Source organism: Pholis gunnellus (genome assembly GCF_910591455.1).
Source record: "Pholis gunnellus genome assembly, chromosome: 18".
Lineage (NCBI taxonomy): Eukaryota > Metazoa > Chordata > Actinopteri > Perciformes > Pholidae > Pholis > Pholis gunnellus.
The window spans coordinates 10,149,963-10,170,592 of record NC_136545.1 but is presented as its reverse complement, the minus strand read 5'-3'; the positions used below and the strand labels follow the sequence as shown (position 1 = coordinate 10,170,592).

The 20,630-nt window shown below is 41.0% G+C and overlaps 2 protein-coding genes across 2 annotated transcripts; both read right to left on the bottom strand.

Moving 5' to 3' along the window:
* Window positions 1-6,038: 6,038 nt before the first annotated feature.
* Window positions 6,039-7,883, bottom strand: snrpd3l (small nuclear ribonucleoprotein D3 polypeptide, like). Its single transcript, XM_079179532.1, has 4 exons — window positions 7,773-7,883; window positions 6,974-7,114; window positions 6,629-6,821; window positions 6,039-6,264 (listed from the first exon to the last, which is right to left on the bottom strand). The coding sequence occupies exons 2-4, from the start codon at window positions 7,097-7,099 to the stop codon at window positions 6,200-6,202; spliced, it is 384 nt and encodes a 127-aa protein (XP_079035658.1). The 5' UTR covers window positions 7,100-7,114; window positions 7,773-7,883; the 3' UTR covers window positions 6,039-6,199.
* Window positions 7,884-9,475: 1,592 nt separating this feature from the next.
* adora2ab (adenosine A2a receptor b) lies at window positions 9,476-16,721 on the bottom strand. Its single transcript, XM_079179489.1, has 5 exons — window positions 16,618-16,721; window positions 13,379-13,935; window positions 13,013-13,144; window positions 11,230-11,333; window positions 9,476-10,935 (listed from the first exon to the last, which is right to left on the bottom strand). Exons 2-5 carry the CDS (start codon window positions 13,576-13,578, stop codon window positions 9,959-9,961), a joined length of 1,413 nt encoding a protein of 470 aa, XP_079035615.1. The 5' UTR covers window positions 13,579-13,935; window positions 16,618-16,721; the 3' UTR covers window positions 9,476-9,958.
* Between the last annotated feature and the right edge of the window lie 3,909 nt (window positions 16,722-20,630).

Sequence of the window (20,630 nt, the reverse complement as noted above, 5' to 3'; positions counted from 1 at the left end):
CAACCACTGCTCCATCAGACGGGAGCCTCGGGGGGGGGGGAATTGGTGCCTAAGACACAAGAGCAAATTGCAGCATAAAATACATAGCCTTCTCTCTAGTATAATGGGACTTTGGCACTTGGCTTGTGGTGCTTAAAAACAAAAACAGCGATGTCTATTTCCAGAAATCATGACCCGGTTACTCAAGATGATCCGTAACAGGCCGGTCTCACTGGTCCAAAGTTATAGCGCATGTAGTTTACTAACCCATAGCATACAAGTATCTTGATCATCTTGATGGAAGTTGCAAGGTAACAAATGTACACATGCTGACTATAGTGTCTGCAAACATAAACAAATCTAGATTAATGACACTCTATTTACACCTGACGGATCAACGCGCCTCCCCTTGACGATGAGGTTACTCATTCAGTTTGGGATTTTTGCGTTTCCGATTCACAAAACCTGAAAGTATCACAAATGTTTGCTTGCCACAGATCGCATTTCCTGCAATAATCCAAAATCCAATGAAAAAATCCATTTGTTTTTTTGTCAAGGGAACCAGTGTGATGCTGACTTCACTCAATAGGGAAGGAGCCCAAGACCATATCCAACACCAACATCCTGCTTTAGTGCAGAAGACAAACACTTTGCCACCAAGATTGGACTTGACTGAGGCCTAAACAATTAACAAATGTGCAAGTAGGAAGAATAATTCTCTTTAAACAACAACCTGCTTGAACTGAACCTCCACTCCCTTCACTTTCTCGATGCCCCGTGAGTTTCCCTCTGCTTCAGAAGTGTGGCCATGCAGGAACTGACTTCAATCAACCGCAGCACGACCGGCTTAATTACCTCTGCACACAGCTGGAGCTCAGTGTTTGACTGGCCAGCATGAGCCAAGTTGTTGGTGTAATGAAAGTGTGTGGGGAAAAAAAACAATCAGAGATGCTGTTCACTGGCTGTGAAACATAAGGAGATACAGCTTGTTCCGCAGAATCTGGACTTTTTCCACACAGTCTGCTAAGTGCTAATTAATGCATGTAAACAAGTCTCGTATCTCAAACTTCACCTCTCAGTGGACAGATTTGACGCGTCTATAAAAGCAACGGTTCAGTCTGCTTTTGATGTCGGTCATGTAACGTGGTTAATTAATATATATACAGCGTCTTACCAAAGCATAATTTCAAGAGGGCCATCTCCACTCATCTTATTTATCTGCTCATTATCTGTGAGAGGAATGGAGAAAGAAGGAAAGGAGGGGTGGAAAGACAGAGAGAGAGAGAGAGAGAGGATCTCTCGCTTTCCATCATGGTTTCGACAGGATTGTGACGCTGTGAGTGTGTGGGAGCTGAGCGAATCTCACAGACACAGGAAAACAAAGGGAATCAAGGAAAAACAAGCCGGTGGAAGCTCCAACCAAGTTCACAATGAGGACCATGTGTGGGAAGAGACACCCACTCCAGGTGGCCTCTCTACCTCCATATCCAGCCTATATATAGCAATGTGAACTCACTAAAGGGAAGAAAGAATCCCCACATATCACACTGAGCACTACTGTTTCGTGGCAGGAAATGACTTGCTGGTCTTCTTGGCTGCATTTCTGTTCGCTAAATGTTGTGACACATTGCTGCTGTTTCCTCCTTTACTTTTGAGAGGTTTTATTGCATTTGATACAACGAGAGTCGTCGTTGCATCTACTGGATTAAACATCAAACCACACAACATAATGTTGATGAAGCGCGACCACCTCAGAGTTAAACTCGTCGGTTTCAGTGGAGCCATTGCGGCCACCGAGTCCACCGAGGTGACATCAGGCAGCCTGTTGCATACCGGTGAGTTTTTCACAAATAAAGAATATTCTTGGTTCCCCTACTGTCCTTTGTTGGCAAGTCACCCAAACACACACACACACACCCTTAGGAAATCACAGATTTAAATTCTGCAAATAAAGTCACCATGTGGGGAATCATTGCCTCTTTTTTATAAAGGCCATGAAGGGGATACGGTTCTATTAATATGGTAATGGTTTCTAGATGCTGGGAAGGAAACCATCAACACCCTTGTGTCCTGATGATTACCTCTCACCGCCGACGTTCAAAAATAGGGATATGAAAAAACTCTGTGTAACACAAATATATTCAGGGTGCTACGGTACACACTGATATATGTCCATGCAATTGCAATCATGGCCTTTTAGTCTCTCTATATCTCACACAGCTTGAAAGACAGTTTGAGCGACCCAGTATCGCTTCCCGCTGATCTGCTTTGAGAGCTCCACCCGGATCTTTTACCCGTTGTGCTTTTTATGGATGCACAACAGTCAAAAAGGACGATCTATACAGCTCGGAGACAGTCCCTCTGCGACTGGCTGCATCTCTCAATTGAATAGCTATGGTCTTTACTATTTCCAGTTTGACTTTTTAAACGCACAGTATCACTGCCACGAAAGGGACAAAATGTGCGCAGGTTAATTAGACTCGGCTTCAATGGACTAGAGACAAACATGGGACCATAACCCTGGATGAAACTCCCAGCTACCGCGGGCTTTTTACATCCCGAGAAGAGAGGCAACTTACCAAGTTTAACCTACTGGGATCTCAGATAAATGGTAAGGCTCACACCAAGGCCCATTTCCATTCACAGTGCAGTTTCTACATTGATGGTGGGACAACCTCTTTTACGTGATATTACCATTTATAGTCAGACACACAATATCACTGAAAATCTCATTCTCTGCCCAGCGGGGGTTTGGAAAGTACCCATGAATATCCGTCAGACTGTGGTTCATTTTGTCTTTGGTGGTTTAATGTCTGCAGTCGTTGTCTGACCAGCAGGATTTGCAGGAGCTTGTGAGCCTTTAACAAAAGGCAGCTGAATGCCAACAGATTTTTTTTTTTTTACGATGTTTCGGTGTCAACGGCCACTGTTAGGGAAGTGAGTTTCTGAAACTACAAACAACTGTAGCCTAGCACACAAACTAATATGATCAGAAAGCTTTCTGCAAAACGTGAAATATCAAATCCCCCCTTGATAGACATTCATGGATTAAAAAAAAGCCTCTGATCTTAGTGGCCCGAAACAGCGTAGCCCCCAATGTCTCTATAGTTCCGAGACAAAGATGCTCTGTATCATGGATAACTGAACTGCTGGCTAAAGCCCGAAATGTCCCTGATCCCTGGTGATCACAACCCGCTATACATGGAACAAGCAGTTAGATATGAGCCTTGTGAAACGCCAACAGATGCCTCCTAGCTCCAGATGCCATACTGCGCCTCTTATCATAACAAAAGTCACATGACTTGACCTTCACTATCCGGACAGGCCTGGGAGGGGGAGAGAGGACTTATCAGAGCTTGAGGGGGTCCAAGCCATGTACAGCATTAATAACAACACAGACACTGTCCCACAGACATACGAGTACTACACGGGGCCATCTGGAGCAGCGGAGGATCCCCAGCTTCATTAAAAGATCAACAGGGCAACCCCGTCAGTGATCCGCGGAGCCGTGCAAGAGATAAGCTGCTGTAAATGGAGGGATGAGCGTCCTCGGCCAACTTAACTGCAGTGTTATCACACAATCACTGCAGAATTTGACTGAGAATGTGAACTATCTCACTGGTAGTCAACGTATTAAACCACGACTAGCCACTGCTGCATCAGCGTCAACTCTGAATCAACCACACAAACACTGTTGGTATCAGCGAGAAATATTATTTTCCTCAATAAATCGCCAAAACTGGTGAAAAATGTGCAACACAACAGCCAAGAAGCCAAGGTGACATGTTCAACGTAATCATTCTGTGTGACTAACAATCTAAAAGCTAAACATACATATATATATATATATGTATATATATCTAACAGAGACATTGAACAAACTTTACATTTTAGAGGCAGGAACTGTCAAATGTTTGCCATTTTTGAACAATTACTTGATTATCAAAGTAGTTTTGTCGATTGACAAATTGATCAATCGACCATTTCTTTCCTGAAATATCTCAACTGTGAGACTTGTTTTCCAATACGTTTTCACAGAATAATGAACATTCATAGAATATGTAATATGTAGCCAAATATGTCAACAAAGACCATCTGGGAAAATACACTTTCGATTCAATTCTCCCAGCTCAATGTAAATCCTATATTACTATAATAATATAGGATTTACTGTTATCTTGATCAGCAGACATATGGTGCATTTCAACTACGTTATCAAGTCATGATGACCAGGCTGCTGGATCATTGTGTGCAAGTCAGTTTTCAGATGATGTTATAACTAAATGGATTGAAGGTTTAAAAACATCCCAAAAGCATCAAAATAATGAAAGAAATAATGAAGAAGTAACATTTGGGGACCTTAAGGCCGATATTTGATGCTATCTTTTATAATATGACAATGCAACTGTGGGTTCTTAAAGAGCTGCATACATTAACAATAAAAATAACACTGTTTACATTACATAACATCATTAACTAACTTTGAGCAACGCTATTAACTCAACGTTGACGCGATGAAACCATCACCAAGACTCACTACCTCGTTCTGTTGCGTTAACTCTGCAACATCATAAATACAACAGCGGGTTAGCTTGCAAAGAGCAACAATGTCTACCTTACATTATCACTCTGACTATGAGCACTACCACGAGCAACACGCAGCGCCTCTTTTATCGAAGCTGTCACAGATTCACAGAGGAAACGAGTGTTAGCTCGTCTGAGGTCCCACAGAAGCTAACTTAGCTCTGAGCTCCACACACACACACAGCTCAGCTAGCGTTAGCAGCTGCAGCATCTGTCAAGATACAGATGTTGGTGGGCACGAGCCAAGGATGCTTGATGTCAACGCTGTAGACGGCAACAAAACCCAAATAGCGTCTGAAATAAAAAAATATGAATCCTTACCTTAACGTGTGTTATGAGTTGTGGGTTTCCTTCTCGTTCTTCATCCGCGGTGTACTTAGGTTCTGTACTACGACAGCTAGCGAGCTGTTTGACACACTGATAACCGACGATGTGACGGACCAATCCCGCTGAGCGCACGGGTCCCGTGCTTCACATGGAGGAGAGGTGGGGAAACGGGCGGTGTGCTAATTTAACGTTAATAGTTTCAACAATAATGCTTCAGGGAAACCTACATCCACGGAGGAGGCGTGGGCTACCTTTTGTTCTCCTTTTCGTGTAACTCACGACCTCAAAACACAACAGTTCGTGCTTCGTGTTTTGCTAGAAGCACTTTGTGGTCGACCGGCTCCCTCTTGTGGTTGCACCGCGGGATTGACAGCCTCTTTGGGGATTTACTCCATATTTATTTCGTTAAGAGTCGGCTAGTAATTTAGTTGACAAGAAAACAGCATAATACCCAGGTTTAAAAATATTACCTATATCTTAACAGAGTTGCAGCTCATTAATTCAACTACTGTGTGTTGGTTAACAAGTTCCATTACTGCTTTTATCATTCTACTATATCCACATCTGCTGTTAGTTGTAATTTTTTCATTAATTATTCTACTTACTCATATGAATAATTTCTGTCATATGTATTGAATGTGTTGCAAACCATCCTGATAGAGCTCTCCCTAAGGTTTCTTCCTTTTGTTCTCCCCATTAAAGGGTTTTTGGGAGAGACGTTCCCTGTACTGATGTGAGGGGTCCTGGGACAGAGGATGTCGCATGTGTACAGATTGTAAAGCCCTCTGAAGCAAATTTGTGATTTTGGACTATATAAAATAAATAGAATTTAAAAGTTTACTGGCAAACCTGAGCAAAGATTAGAAACATTTGGAGCAATTTTCAGACATTGGGGAAATTTGCTTTCAGGACATGCACGGTGGAACTGGTGCATTTTGTCAAATAGCTAATGTTGAATTTGTTAACTTGGATTTATTATTCATGCATGCAAGAAATCCATCTATGGCAGGTAGGATCAAGGCAGGTAGTTGATCACATAAAGAGAGTAGCCGTTTGAAAACCAGGTAAATATATCCTTCAGTGATTAAATAAAAACAATTGCCGACACAAGGAATATTTTAACTTGAGTTAACCAGAGGACAGGAGACTTCAAATGGAAATATGTTTATTTTCATAAAAAATGAAAGTAAAGCAATAAACTGCGAAGTACAGGATTGCAAAAAACACAAAAGATATCCAATCCAAAGACGACAAAATTAAAAAACAGAAGACTATACAATGCAACAATCTTGACACAGAGCTGGAGCAATTATCGCCTCTTCTGGAAGATGTTGCCTCGTCCCATTCCACCACGGCCCCGACCCCTTGCAGCCACTGCAGGAAAAAAAGGAAAAAGACAAATTATACCAAAATGACGTAGTGGTTCACATAGATGATATACAAACTAGATTTAAATATGCAAGAGTTGAAAATGTAAAAATGTAAGATGTGCTGTAATTGCTACTTTTGTGAAACGATAATATTTTTGTCACAAGTCTAATTGTGAAACTCATGGGACAAAATGACGGGTGCATTTTATCTGTAATTTAAGTGCTGCATTGACTTGTAAAGCAAAAGATTTGGCAGCATTTGTGGAAAATGTTTCTCTCCCTGACAAGTTTGAGTTCTGCTGCACAAAAAAGGAATTAAATGTGTAAACTGCTACAAGAAGATACCGGTCCAAAAACGTTCTGCTCACCTTGTGCTTTGAGAATAGCCGCCTTGCCCCTTCCTGCACCGGATCCCTGGTTCTTGTTCTTCATACTCTTTAACATCGGAGCGTTCTTTAACATGTCGGGTAAGATCAGGAAGCGGATCTTGCTGCCACGGATGTAGACTTGCTCCAACTGGGCCACCCGGCCGTCACGATAAGTCACTGTTATATTGGACATCTGTGGGGACAGGACAAAATATATAATTAAATAATTCCTCCTGTCATTTTGTGACAGAGCTCACCACCCACAATGAGTTACGCAGAGACTACCTGAAGAGAGAAGGAGTTTCATTTATGACTATTATTCAGCATTTATTAACAAAGACCAACCTGGCAGTTCATGTTGTCCTCGGCCTCGATCAGCTTGCCCCTGTACACCTCTCCAGTGTTGGTCTCACAGGTCACAATGTGGCCCTCTGCCTCATGCAGGACTTTGATTGGTACACCGATGGACATGTTTCAACCGTTTTCCTGAAGAAAAAAAATATATATTGAAGAAAATGTTAGTGTGTTGTCTCATAAAATGGCGGTCATCAAACTATTTTCTACAATATACCTTTACGTCAAGAAATGTGGAATAATTTTTGGGAATGCGAATCCATTATGCTCTATGATTACCGTATGCTGTGGAAATGTAAGGTATAGTCTTACTAAATAAAGTCTAAAACGTAGCAAATACCGCAACAAATATTGCAATTAACTACTAAATAGTAATCACAAACCTTTAATAGAACGCAGTGTGAGAAAGCTAAAATTCAGGTCTGGCAAACGTGACCAACGTCTTTGTAAAAGCAGTTAGCCGCTAGCTATATTAGCTACATTAGCTAACGTTAGTCCTCCATGAATTCCAACAATACAACGCCAACGTCGTAACTAACACAGAGGTAAGACCACCACACATTGTTCTGACGTAACTTTAATTACTACAAATCAAAGCATGGCGCAATTTAAGTACTAATTTAACACTAACATTGGATTATTTACGGAAGAAAATTTGATTTCAGCTAACAGGGGGAAGCTTGTTAGCCAACTGAATGAATGAGCGCTTAGAAACAACACAAGACAAACAACAGTGTTGAATAAACAACGTTTTGAACTTCTATTTCGTCCCATCTGTTTCGATAGTTACCTTGATTCTCTCTTCAAACTGTTTTCTTAATCGTTGTTGTTTCTTCTTCTTCTTGAACGACTCTGCAACGTGCCGTTGTCGCTTTCCCGTACGTTTTGGAGCCTTTTCCGCTTACCCACAATGCAACAGTGGTTCAAAGAAGTGCTTCCTGTGACATCGCGCGTTGCATTGTGGGATTTGCATTTTGAGTCAACTGAAGCAGTGTTTGCCTGATCCTTGGTCATTTCTGTTGTCATACAGCAAGGCTTTGTATATATTTCTCAAAGAAATAAAATTAAAAGAGTTAATGCAGTCTATGCATAAATATACCCACAACACAAACATCATGTATGCTATAGATTTGGGTTTTTTCATTAAAACAGGTACACATTTGCATTAACTTTAAAAAATGCTCTCTCACTGAATCAAAGTCTATCCAATAGATATTAGATACCAGATGTCTCCTGTATGTTGCCAGTCCATGTCTCAACTGCATCGGCCTGAGAGAGAATGCAAACAGAATCATAAAACAAACAACGCTGCTGCCTCTAAGCATCCGTGTTGCTTGTTATTGAGTTATTCTGCTAATTTGCTTGTACTTAATAAAACGGCGCACAGAAATTTTGCATGCCATTGTCATGCTTCCCGTGTATATTAATTTACTACTGAATAGCGTACTATAAAGACACACACTGGATTGTTTCCCATCTGGACATCACACACTCATATACCCAGCTGGAGCCTTGTCTGTGAGGTTGATGTGGCGGCTGCTATGGCATATGACTTCAACAGTCCCTTGTTTATTAAGAATTTTGTTTCTTTTATTGTTCTGAAATGACTCAGACTGGATTCACCCATAACCACATCCTTTTCATGACCCTTATCTCATTATAATCATAATAGCACCCAAAAAAAACAAAGCATTAAAAAGAAATGGCTCCATTGATTTTAATACCCCTCGGCATGACCACAAAGTAATAATATACCACTAATATGCATAGTTTCTGAATAAACAAGCTAGATACATACCCATGTATGTTTATTCCTTGAGTCATGTCTCTCGGATTGCCTCAAGGCACGTACATGTTGCTTAATGCAGGCCTTTCCCACAATGGAAGGGCTTTTTAATGAGGAAAGAGAAAGCGTAATGGCATAATAAAAGACATCGTCAAATGATCCTCCATTTGATTTCCATTGCATTAGGCTCATTGACTGGCGTCAGCAGCCAGGCCACTCTGTAAACACCTCTTGCTGAGTAGTCTGCGGTCATGTGTATGTACTTTACGTGTGTGTGTACATGTGTTTTGCATTCTGTCTATTTGTGCAAGACTGACTCTGAAACTAGCCACACTACAGGCAGATGGAGTAATATTTGAATAGGTCAAACAAGCTCTTTGTTTTGGTTGGTTGGTAACTCAACTGTATATATTGGGTGCCTTTGACGCATATGTCTCATAGTTGTTGAACTAACGGACATGTGTTGCCTGGCAGTTATCAAATCCCCGATCAAACTAGCAACGTCAAATGTTAAGTAGCTATCCAGCACTTTGAGAAATTACTTTTTGACAGATCTTTACACAAGAGATGGTGCATGCCCTAATGCTGCCTGTGAGGACTGTGGTTTATGATATTCAGACCATTAATTACCACTCTGTGGTACATATAGGTGGTTCACGGTAGTTTTGCAGCGTGACCTCAGCTGGTGAAAAAAGAGTAAACTAATACATATTTAAGACTTTTAATTCTCCAGTGAGTAAAAACAATACAGATGCGCATTACAAATTGTGAGGCAACATTATCAAAAAAGCAGTTAAAGAACAGAAATGTCTCTTAAAAATACAGTTGATACTGTAGTTTGTTTTTCTAAAATGCACTTTGTTTGAAAGGCATGCAACCTAAAAAAATGCACATTTATCTTGGATAAAGGACATAGATGTTATTATGCTGCATGTCAGTAAAATGTTATTAGCAGCCCATTTTAAACCTGCCTTTGACAAATTCTGGAGTGTGCTTGTAAATCTGATCCAACTCAGAGATGGTTGATGAGAAAGAGTAATAACGCCAAAATATTCCCTGCAACCAGTTTATGTGACTTCAGAAAGAGAAACAGATCTGCTGTTGATTTAATGAGGCTGTTGTCATGTCTGCACACTATCATATGTTTTATGGGAATAGAATATATATTTTTAAATACCTAAATATCTGTCTCATGAGACTTCTGTAAGCTCTGTTGAGCACGGACAGTCGGTCTGTTTTAGGGAGAGAGCATGAACATTCACAAAAGCAATGCAACTTCCACTGTCTTTCACCTCCAAAACATCTGTTGTTCCCCTCAGATCTGTGACCGACTCGACTCCATCCTGAGCAGCAAAGCCCACGAAGCATGGACGCAGCTGCTGCATTGCTGGAAGGGTGCTACCCTGTTTTTGGTGTCCGTTGGACATGTAGCTCCTTGGTGCAGCGTCTAACTTTGAGGTCCATTGGCAGCAGGCTTCGTGAGACGCTTTTGGTGGAGTTCGTTCAGGACTGGTGTCCAGGACGTAGCTGTTCACTACCGTGCTACACGATGAACCCTCTTTACTGCTATGGGAGGCAGTCCGAATGATGGTGCTGCTCCCAACACCTCTGTCATTTCCACTCCCAACCTCAATCCCACGTCCATGTCCATGCCCTAGGATGTGCTGGTACAGGATCCTCCGAAAGGTCTGTCTGAACTCCAGAATGTGATAAGCATAGATGAAGGGATTCACAACAGAGTTAGCATGGGAGAGGATGATGGCGATGTACATCACCCAGATATTTGTACGGCCACAGTCCTCACACAGGTAGTGTAAACAGTTAATGATGTGCAGCGGAAGCCAACACAGAGCAAACCAACCCACAATGATGGCCAGCGATTTGGCAGCATGCACCTCTTGCTGCAGGGTTGAACGAGATGAACGGCGTGAGGCGATTTCTCCAGGAGCAGGGGTGTGAGCAACTTTGAGCTGCATCAGTCGGAGCTGGCGCCGAGCGACCATGAAGATATGGGCATAGATGACCAGCATGACCGCCAGGGGACCCAGCACACAGCCGAAGAAATTGAAATAGATCATGTAGTCCATCATCATCACTTCTTCAAACAGGCACTGAATCAAGCCTTCCGGGCAGGTATGGCTGCTGACTGCCGCGGTGCTGTTCCAACCTGTATAACAGAATTAGGGGTGATTAATTGGTCAGTTTAATCTTTTCATAATGTCAACTAAATGCATTTGTTTCCATAGCAGAAATAATTATACATAGTAAAAGATTTTTCATGAAATGATGGTAAGTTAATGTGCATGGATTAGGTTTCACCAATAAGAACCAATAAACTGGATTAATGCCAATGGAAAAATGTCACATATCAAGCTATGACCGACGTAACATATGCCATATTTATCTTTTTCTACATCCTTGGGTAAGCCGGGTTTATATTTGCCAAAATAAAATCTCTCACCTGGGTTCCAGCCCAGCATCGGTGTCAGGCCGATGCCTACTGAGAGAACCCAGCACAATGCGATGATACCCTTTGCCCTCTGCCCCGTCACCAGGCTGTTGTACCTGAAAGGTTGAGCAGAGCACAATCATACGTTTAGGGCTATTTGTTTTTATCTAAGCTCAGCGTGATAGTATCCCTGGGAGGCAAAGTCAATATTACAATGATTATTTAAAAGAGCTAGGATACAATGGTTGTGAATTCAAGCCTACATGTGTTATTTATTTAATAAGCCAAGGCATGAGTTGAAGATTTCTTTTGTTATTGTTGCACTACTGGCTGTTAAAAACACTGTCACCACTTACAATAATATTCTCCAGGACTTTTGTCTGCGGATTAAAGAAACACCAAGTGTTTAAAATATATAAATCCATTCTGATTTTGGAAAGTTTTGTTAACAACATGCTTTGATGCGAGTATGTGTTCTTCCTTCCTTTCATGATATACAATAGAGGAATATACACAGTGTGCAATGTTGCTGTGTGTCATTGAATGACTCCGTAAAAAGCTGGGTGACGTCTGCAATAAGGGTATTTCCTTCCTCATTTACTGCCACACTTCCTTCTCATCTAAGTTCTGACGTTGAAGTTCTGAAGAATTTGTTATTTAGTCAAGTCATATAAGAGCTGTTGAGAAATGCAGTGAAATACAAAAATGACAAACATTAATATCACATAATTTACTGGAAGCTACTAACATGACATTTATTTCACAATGGATCCACTGATACAGGTATGCAAATTTGACAAATATTTGTATGTTATGTTATTTAAGTTTAACTGACGCAAGGGCTTAAAAAAAGCTGTTGATATCCAAACAACTGGACCTGCATTTAAAACATCCTGCTTGAAACATTTAAATTCCTTCTTTTCATAATGTTTGCTCCATCCTCAAGTTTCTGGGGTATTTTTGACGACTGTGTCGGCAGCATTAATGTGTGCATTGCTTCACGCAGACATCAGGAATGCACACATTTGGCCGGAGGAATAAAAATAGAAAATCTGCATGAACAACTGCGGTATTCTGGGGAACATCACCTCACCTACAGCCACTGTCCCATGTGACTGAGATCATTCATGGCCAGGGTGGCAGCCAGTTGGCTATATTAAGCCTCCTGAAACTCTGATGAATTATTAGCTATTATTAGGTCTTTGGTGCCAGGGGTTGTGGCACCAGTGTGGGCACACAAACACACGCGGAAGCCGTTATGCAACTGCTTATGCAAATGCATCACCTGCTGTGGCTTACTCTATGAAATATCCTCTCGTGCAGGAGTAGAATTTGATTGGTGTTAACTTACATGGATGAAAATGATCAAAGCCCAAGAGATGTAATCCCTCTAACAGCACGCAAACAGTAACCCAATAAAGCCGGAGGAGACAGATCTTCGTCTGCCCACAGCCGGCCAGATTAGCCTTAATTGAATAATATCTCTCAATAATTCAATGTGTTTTGCTACACTGCGTATGTGCCTCTCACGTTTAATGGCTTACCCACACTCCTCTGACTTGTGTGAAAAGAGCATCCTGTTCAAAATGAAAGTAAACTGTGCAACAGTTCACATCCAACAGCAAAAGAAAAACAATTCTATTCAAACATCAATTTCAAAACACAACGCAGCTCTCCCAAAACCAGAGCGATTTGGTCAGTCTGGAAAGTCATGTTGGTTAAAGTGACAGCGTGGGAAGCTATCTCTGTTTCAGTTTTCAGCGCAGCTGATGTGACCTTTTCCGTTTCCTCTCACCTGAGTGGGTACTTGATAGCGATGTAGCGGTCTACAGCGATGGCCAGCAGGCTGAAGATGGAGCTCTGGGTGAGTACGAGGACGAAGCAAGCGATGAACAGGCAGCCGTAGAATTTGGCACAGAAGCCAGTGCTGATGTTGGAAAGCAAGAACACATCACAGGTGATCAAAAAACAAACATTAAAAACCCAATCAATATTACATTCTTTTCAAATCTAATTAAGCAATGTCCATAAAGTTATAACCCAAAACCAATGCCGGAGTGTTAGTGTAATCTATTACACTTTTACTCTAGATTACACTGATTTAAAATCCTATAAAAAAAGACGATTTTAACGTTTAAAAATGAAATAACAAACGTAATACCTAATAATGATAGCAAAGGGAATTCCGAGCAGCCCAACAGCAATATCAGCCACTGCCAGTGACACCACAAAGAAGTTGGTGATGCTCTGCAGGTTGGAGTTGAGCCAGACGGCCCAGCAGACCAGGACATTCCCAGCCACAGACAGGAAAGCGATCACCAGCTCCAGGCCAATATAGACTATCTGGTCATTCCTCAGCATGGTTATTTTTTCCTCTTTTTTGCTTTCTTTGTACTTTCATCCCACAGACTCGGCTGCTTGACTTGTTTTTAGACAAAATACCTGCTTGCCAAACCGGCAAGGCACGACTTAAGGGAAGCGTGATTGCGTCACGCGAGGACAGCCGCGGCAGGAAGTTCCCACCACAAACACCTGCCTGACTCAACCTTTTACTGTCAATCACACTCTAACAGTATGTCAGTCTTCCTCTTTGTCTCTGCAACCGTCTTCGCCTCTTTTGTGTGCAGCTCGGTAAACTTTGCCACCGACAGCAGCAGAATACTGAGGAGGAAGAGCCTGGGAGTTTTGCCGGACGGCTGCCAAATTAAGAGTAGTGGTCTGTAGAGGGAGAGAGAGAGAACACAATCTCAGTACTCTTGCCTGTACAAACAGATTGCAGGATACCACAGAGGTCAGAAAAAAAAACATCCATCTCTGGAAGACAGGCAGACAGGCCAACAATGCACCTTTTATTTCAGGAAAATTTCCCGAAACCATTCCATGCACTAGTCATTCATGCTTTCCTCCAAAACCACTGAACATTACACAAATTAAACCACCTATACATTTCAAAGCCATTGTACCAACACTGGAACACTTGGTTAAGCTATCTTTGCTGTGTTTTTTCAGGGTATTTAGCTAAATTCCTTTATATTATAAGCAGATTATGGCATTTTATTACAACCTAGATGTTTACAGTAGTACAACTGCTCGGGGGAGAGAGAGGAAGACAGGTTTTCATAAAATAATAATCAAGGCTGCAGTGATACTGTAGAGTATTTAGTGCATTATCATACATTTTCACCCTAGCAGTAAGAAATAATTGAATTGTCTTTGAACAACAGCTAGGAAGTCAAGTTTTTATGGAGGTTTGAGTGGAAGACTGCTATGAATTTGAGTGAGAAATGTGCCTGTTAGCTTAGCTAAACAAAACCGGGCAATAAATGTTAATATGTAATCTAATTCTTAAAACCTCAATAAATCCAGTATGAGTCAGCCTATAATACCAGCATTAAAATATGAAATAGGCTGCTTTACGTAGTTTCACTCAGACCATAAGGCGCAACACATAAACATACCTATAAAACCTGCTTTTATCTCCTCTGCATTGTGGAGTTGACATATGTTGAAGGTGAAAGTTATTGACTACAGTGAAAAAAACACTTTGTAAATATGACCTAGTTCCTGCCAAGGTCCATACAGTGAGTAACATTTGACCAGATAAGATTCAACAAATGATTCTGGAGGGGAAACCGGGTCACTATGCTGGGACCATCTGACCAATTCTGGGTCAGCATATCTCAGAGAAGAGGAATTCACAATCCAATCATTCATTTAATCCCAGCTTTTCTCCCACTGTGTGAGAAATGTATCCATAAATTAATGTGACACTGATCTTCATGTGTTCATATAATGTGTTGTTATGCTTGGAGCCCATAAGGATGCTCACTGACCTTCTCCCCATTACTCAAGCTGATGTCCATGTACTAAGAAGACAGATTCTCAACCTCTGATGAGCTTTGAAGTGGGTGTGTATCAGAGAAGTTGTGATACTAAGTATTACATTGGCTAAGTTAAGTTTCAGTTTAGGTAAATTCAGTTATTGGGGAATTCTCCATTGAGTAATATGAAACCACAAACATGTGGGGGTTATAAAATGTGTACTATTGCATTACATTCTTTAGTTTGATTGAGTGGCACCTCCCTGTCTGTGGCGGTTTAGGCTTAGTACATGATTAGAACGAGATCATTTACTGCTCTTTACTTCCCAATTAAACTGGCCTCACTTGTACTGTATAAGAGGAAAAATAGTTAGAAGACCCTAACTGCACTTTAGTGTCCATACATGGAAATGTAACGACACACTGCCGGTGTTGAAAATATAAAGAGAAGAGAAAAAAACAACCATTTGCTTCCCTTCCACACATTGTTCTTTCATTAATACACACATAGCCCTGTAGCTCTACCGGCAGTGATCCTGATTAGCAGTACATCAGACCAAAGTTCTACTTTTCCTCTATTGTTCCACTACTGAAACCTTCTCCCAGGCCGAAGGAATTTAAAAAAACAGGCTTTATCCAGTGGCTTTGGAAAGCTACAGCATCCAGCCATTACGTTTTTTTAAGATCTCAAGAGGCTGCAAATGTTTCTAAAGCTGCACAAGAAAAGTTAAAAAATATATATTTAATTTCCACTTATATAGCTTCTCCCCATCACTGAATTGTATAGGCTACAACATAAGTTATCACATGGTGAGCCCTCTGGTTTAACCTTCCAGTTGGCTGCTTTGGCAAAAACTACTCCCCTTTATTATGATAGTGGCTGTATATGTGCTTAGAGGCCTTGGAGGAAGTGATAAGAAAAAGTGCATCCTGCTAGAGAGGGATCTGTTTCTGCCTTGTCAATCAATGGACCAGCCCAGCTCCACCAAAGCCAAAGGAAAACAAAAAGGAAAGCTGCTGTATTACTTCTGGCGAAAGTACTGTGTTTATCACTAATGAGGGAGGCACTGACATTCTGTGATCTGATAGCAGGAACAGAAAAACATCAGCAGAGCCAATACCAAACAACCATGTGTGGATGATGTAATGGATGTCGAGTGACGGTGAAAAGGCTTCAGCAAATGATCTCAATGTTAATTTCTATTTATCAGCCTTACAAACTGAGATCAATGCAACCGCTCAAAATTACAGCTACTTACTTATCCTTACAGAGCTTTTCTATTATTATAGGATACCTTTTACTTACCATCTAACCCATCAAGTCATTTCCATTAAAATACTCCACATTCCTGAAACAGTGAAAGCTCCCATAGTTCCCATAGTTACCATAGTTCCCAACCAATAACTGATGTGGGTTGAGTGTGCTTTTGTTAAATGTATTTTTTTAAAAGTCGGTATATCATTCATTATGGAAACAAACACCTGTTAAACTGTTATAAGTCGTGTTAAAACGGTCCAAACATCAACTGACAAAAGATTTTAAACGTAACACGAACAAGCGGAAAACAACATTTCTTACCTTATTGTGAGATTGAAAATAATTAGTCTTTCCACCCAAGCAACGTGTTCAGATGTTGTCTGGCAGCGCGCATCAGAAAGTACAACACAACAAGCAGATGCGTTCTATACGCCAGACACTTGGTGAAAAACCCCAAGGTAATGTAAATCCTCTGATCGGGCACCGCCGCCCATGTTCGCTTTGCCAGGAGAAGTTTGAAGGCGCGCAATTGTCACACTGCAACAGGATGACGCGCATATCCACGGCGCCTCTCCCTCTCCGTGCATGTGTGTGCGCGTGTGTGCGCGAGAGAGACTGCATTGAGGGGGTCTTCTGGTAAACCGTGACGTATGGATGACCGGAAATAACCGATGACAATCGGGCGGGCGGCAAAATAAATGAAGTGAAAGGGGCTCCTACACTCAAGAGTGTCACATTATGGATACGTCAGCCATGAGAACCAGAGAAAGCCCCTTCCGACTCCACGTGCACACACGTGCACCACGAACCTTGTTTGGTTCGTTGTAAATTAAGCTTGTGCGTAAAAAGATTGTAAACTGTTTAAAGGTTAAGTGGGGAAATGATCTCTACACCACTTCTGGGTGTTTTTGCATTTAGTGTTTTTCCATGGAGCTGGACCATACTGTTTGTTTATTTGTCATGTAAATACTGCTGCCTGTGTCACTTTTTATAATGTGTGTGGTTGTGTTGCATCATTAAAGTTCAGCTCAAATACAGTTCGACATCTCTCTTCCTTTTCATCCCTCCTTTTGTTGCTCTCTTGTTCTCTCGCTCTGAGAAAAAGGATAACATTTACATTAAAATAAATAGCTTTAATTCAATTCACATTGCAATTGGCCTATTTAGAACCACTGAGATCTGTGGAGTATACATATTTCTATACGGTCTAATTTGTGGAGACCTATTTTCACAAGTTTGAGCAGTGCATTGCTAGTAAATGATGAACAAAACTAGGGAAGTATTATCAACATCCGTATTTATTACGAGGAACTGTCAGGTGTACACAGTGACTGAGTGGTCACGGTGCATGTCAGCATCATAGAGAATCTTACCGTGATTCATCCATAAGATTCCCCCGTGACAAGCAAAGATGCTCTGGATGTTTTCAAGGAAGATTTCAAAACCCAGAGTCTCCTGCTGAAAGTCTTGATTGTAATTAGACAAAGGAACTAAGAATTGTTCCTCAATAAACCTATCAAGCACATACGGTGGAGGTAGGCAACATGTTGAAGTGTGTCTGAAGCAGGCGTATCCTGTTCTTTGCTTCGGATCTTGCTCTAAAACAATGGCAGCTATTATGTCTTCACTGGCAATGGCACATTAAGGAGATGGCTTACGCCATTCCAAATAATAGTATAAACCTTCAAAGACATATTGATATTTTAAGGCATCAACCAAACTGCACCATAAGATAAACTGCAAATACTGTGGATAACCTACCAACACTGCAGTAACCGATCACAGATGGGATTGGACACTGTTTGCTGAGTGGATAACAATCATATTCACAATAAAAATGTCCTGGTCACTAAAATTTATCCAGCCTGTCGAGTACAGACTCATCCTCAAGGATATTTGCCAAGGGTGACCACGGATCTGTGAACACACCCAAGACCCCATGCCAGATGGCCTCTAGGATCTACAGCTACATCATCTAATTTGCACTCTGCAGGATAAAACTGGTATCCTTAAAGACTCTCTGCCAGAAGCATGGCCGGTCAAAACGTGAACAGCAGCTGTTTCGACCACATGGGGAAATTATTAGACAATAAATGCTAAAACGTAGCGCAGGAAGAGAAGTTATAAAGCCAGCGAAACTACTGTGAAATGTCAGTTACACAGCAACACCTAGGCCTATATTTTGCTAAGTGTAGCTAACATTAGCCACCAGCTTACTGGCCAGTGAGGCTTTAATAGCAAAACTGCTGAGGGTATTAGCAACGGTTCATCAATGTATTTATAAGAGAATGGTCCTTCAATTCTTCTTTTAAAAGCTATATTGTAGAATATTCTGCAATCAGGACTGTATGAGGGGTTTGCTGATTATCAGGTAATGTGATTAACTCTATGGATGTGCTGTCAGGCACAATGAGATAGCGGAAGAGTCCATTTCAATTGTGATTTATTATAGATGTGGAACGTGAGGGCAGGTGAGGCAGGCCTATAACTGGCAAGAACTAACACAACGTACATCATTCTAACTTCACATAAATAAGTCAAGCATCATGGTACTGTAAATATATATGTGCTAAGAGCAAGGTAACTCCCATCTTCACTCAGACATACAAGTGTTGCCAGCAGAGAGCCTGCAGGTTCTGCTGCAGTTTCATTTCAAATGGCTCACAACTGAACTTAGTCCCATATATGCTGGCTCTGATCAAGCTAGGCCCCTCACGCTTCTTTCTTCTTCTGAGACAGCACCGCCTCCGGACCGGTTCTTGTCACAACATGAGCGCTGCGTTCCGAATTGCGTGATTTTTCTTTTTACTTTTAGTATGTACTGTCAGCTGCACTTACAAAGTATCTACTGTTGCATCGCATTGTGCGTTCAATTGAGACATACTACTTTGTCATTCAACGTTGCATCTTGAACTTTGACCTTCTTACTCATATATCTGCTACGCAGAGGATTGTGGGTCCGAATAGCCAGAAAGGCACGCTTGCAAAGTGCTACTGTAGGAAAGTAGGACATCCTGGTATCTTGGCATACTGCATTTGACAGACTCGACATACTAAGTATTTTTCTGCCATACTTAATGGGAGTATAGATATAGAAACAGTCAATTTTCAGTGGCAAGCTCAACCTGCTAGACCTGAGTTCAACCAGTGGGAGTCACTCGTTTTCTCTTTGCCCCTGCCGTTGTCCTGCATCTGAAAGATTTTACAATAGGCAGTAAAAGGATGGGCTCTATAAAAGTCTTAATTACTACCATTTTCAAGGTGAGTGCATCTCAAAATAAAAAAAAGGACTATGTCTACCCACATTGCCCTCCCCGGCGATATTCGGCTGCATCCCATTAACTCATAAAAGCTTTTTACACACCTGATGATTAAAACTATCATTCAATGTCTGCAGGCTTCAATATATTGAAACATGCAAGAAAGAAAGCTTCTATAAATATAAGATATGTCCCAGTTAAGTTGATAACATTAATATATTGTACATGTAACGAAGTATTGCTACATTTGAAGTGAAACCTTTCCTAAACAGAGAACACAGGGAGTCAACCTACAAATTAAGCATTTCCATTAAAAGGTTTGCTCGTAAGGTTATATATTTAAAAATAATTTTAATTAGTAATTTCTATTATTCTTCATTGTCTTTCAAATGCATCACGAGTCTTGTTCGTCACTGGATAGATAATATAATGGATGCACTAAATATAACGTGAACATCAGGAAAAATGACATTCAGAATTTATTGTATTCATGCCAAGTCCATCAGGGCGTAATCTTTCCTATGTCGTATAGTTATTTTCACCTGGAAGCTTCCAGGCTGCAGGCCAAGTCTGAAATTAAAAAAGAAAGCCAAAGGACGTCATTCTATGTAGTTACAAGGAGATTTTATTTAACATTTTTGTGTACAAACAGGCTGCAAATGCCTTCCAAACATGTTTGCCCTCAGAATACGGTATTCCTTTTTACAGTTCTACAAGCAGAACATTTAATATTGAACAGGAACAAGAGTTCAAAAAGTTGAGGAAGGTAAAAAGTGGTTGGTCAGCAAGTCTCATCCTCAGCTTTAATGCGTTAAGCGTCGAAACAAAACTATCATGTTTCCAAAGGTTAAAGTAGTCAAATTGAGTCAGTTGGATGTCGTAGAAGTGGCAGTAGAGGGTTATTTGATAGTATTACCTACAGCATGGACATGTGATAATTACCAGGGTCATGTACAATAAATGGACGAGATTTGTAACTTTCATATAGAGCAATATGTTCCATATCTTCAGGCTATTCCACAGAAAAATGTAACCTTTTCTACTGTATTTACGTTTTCATGTACAGAGAGACTG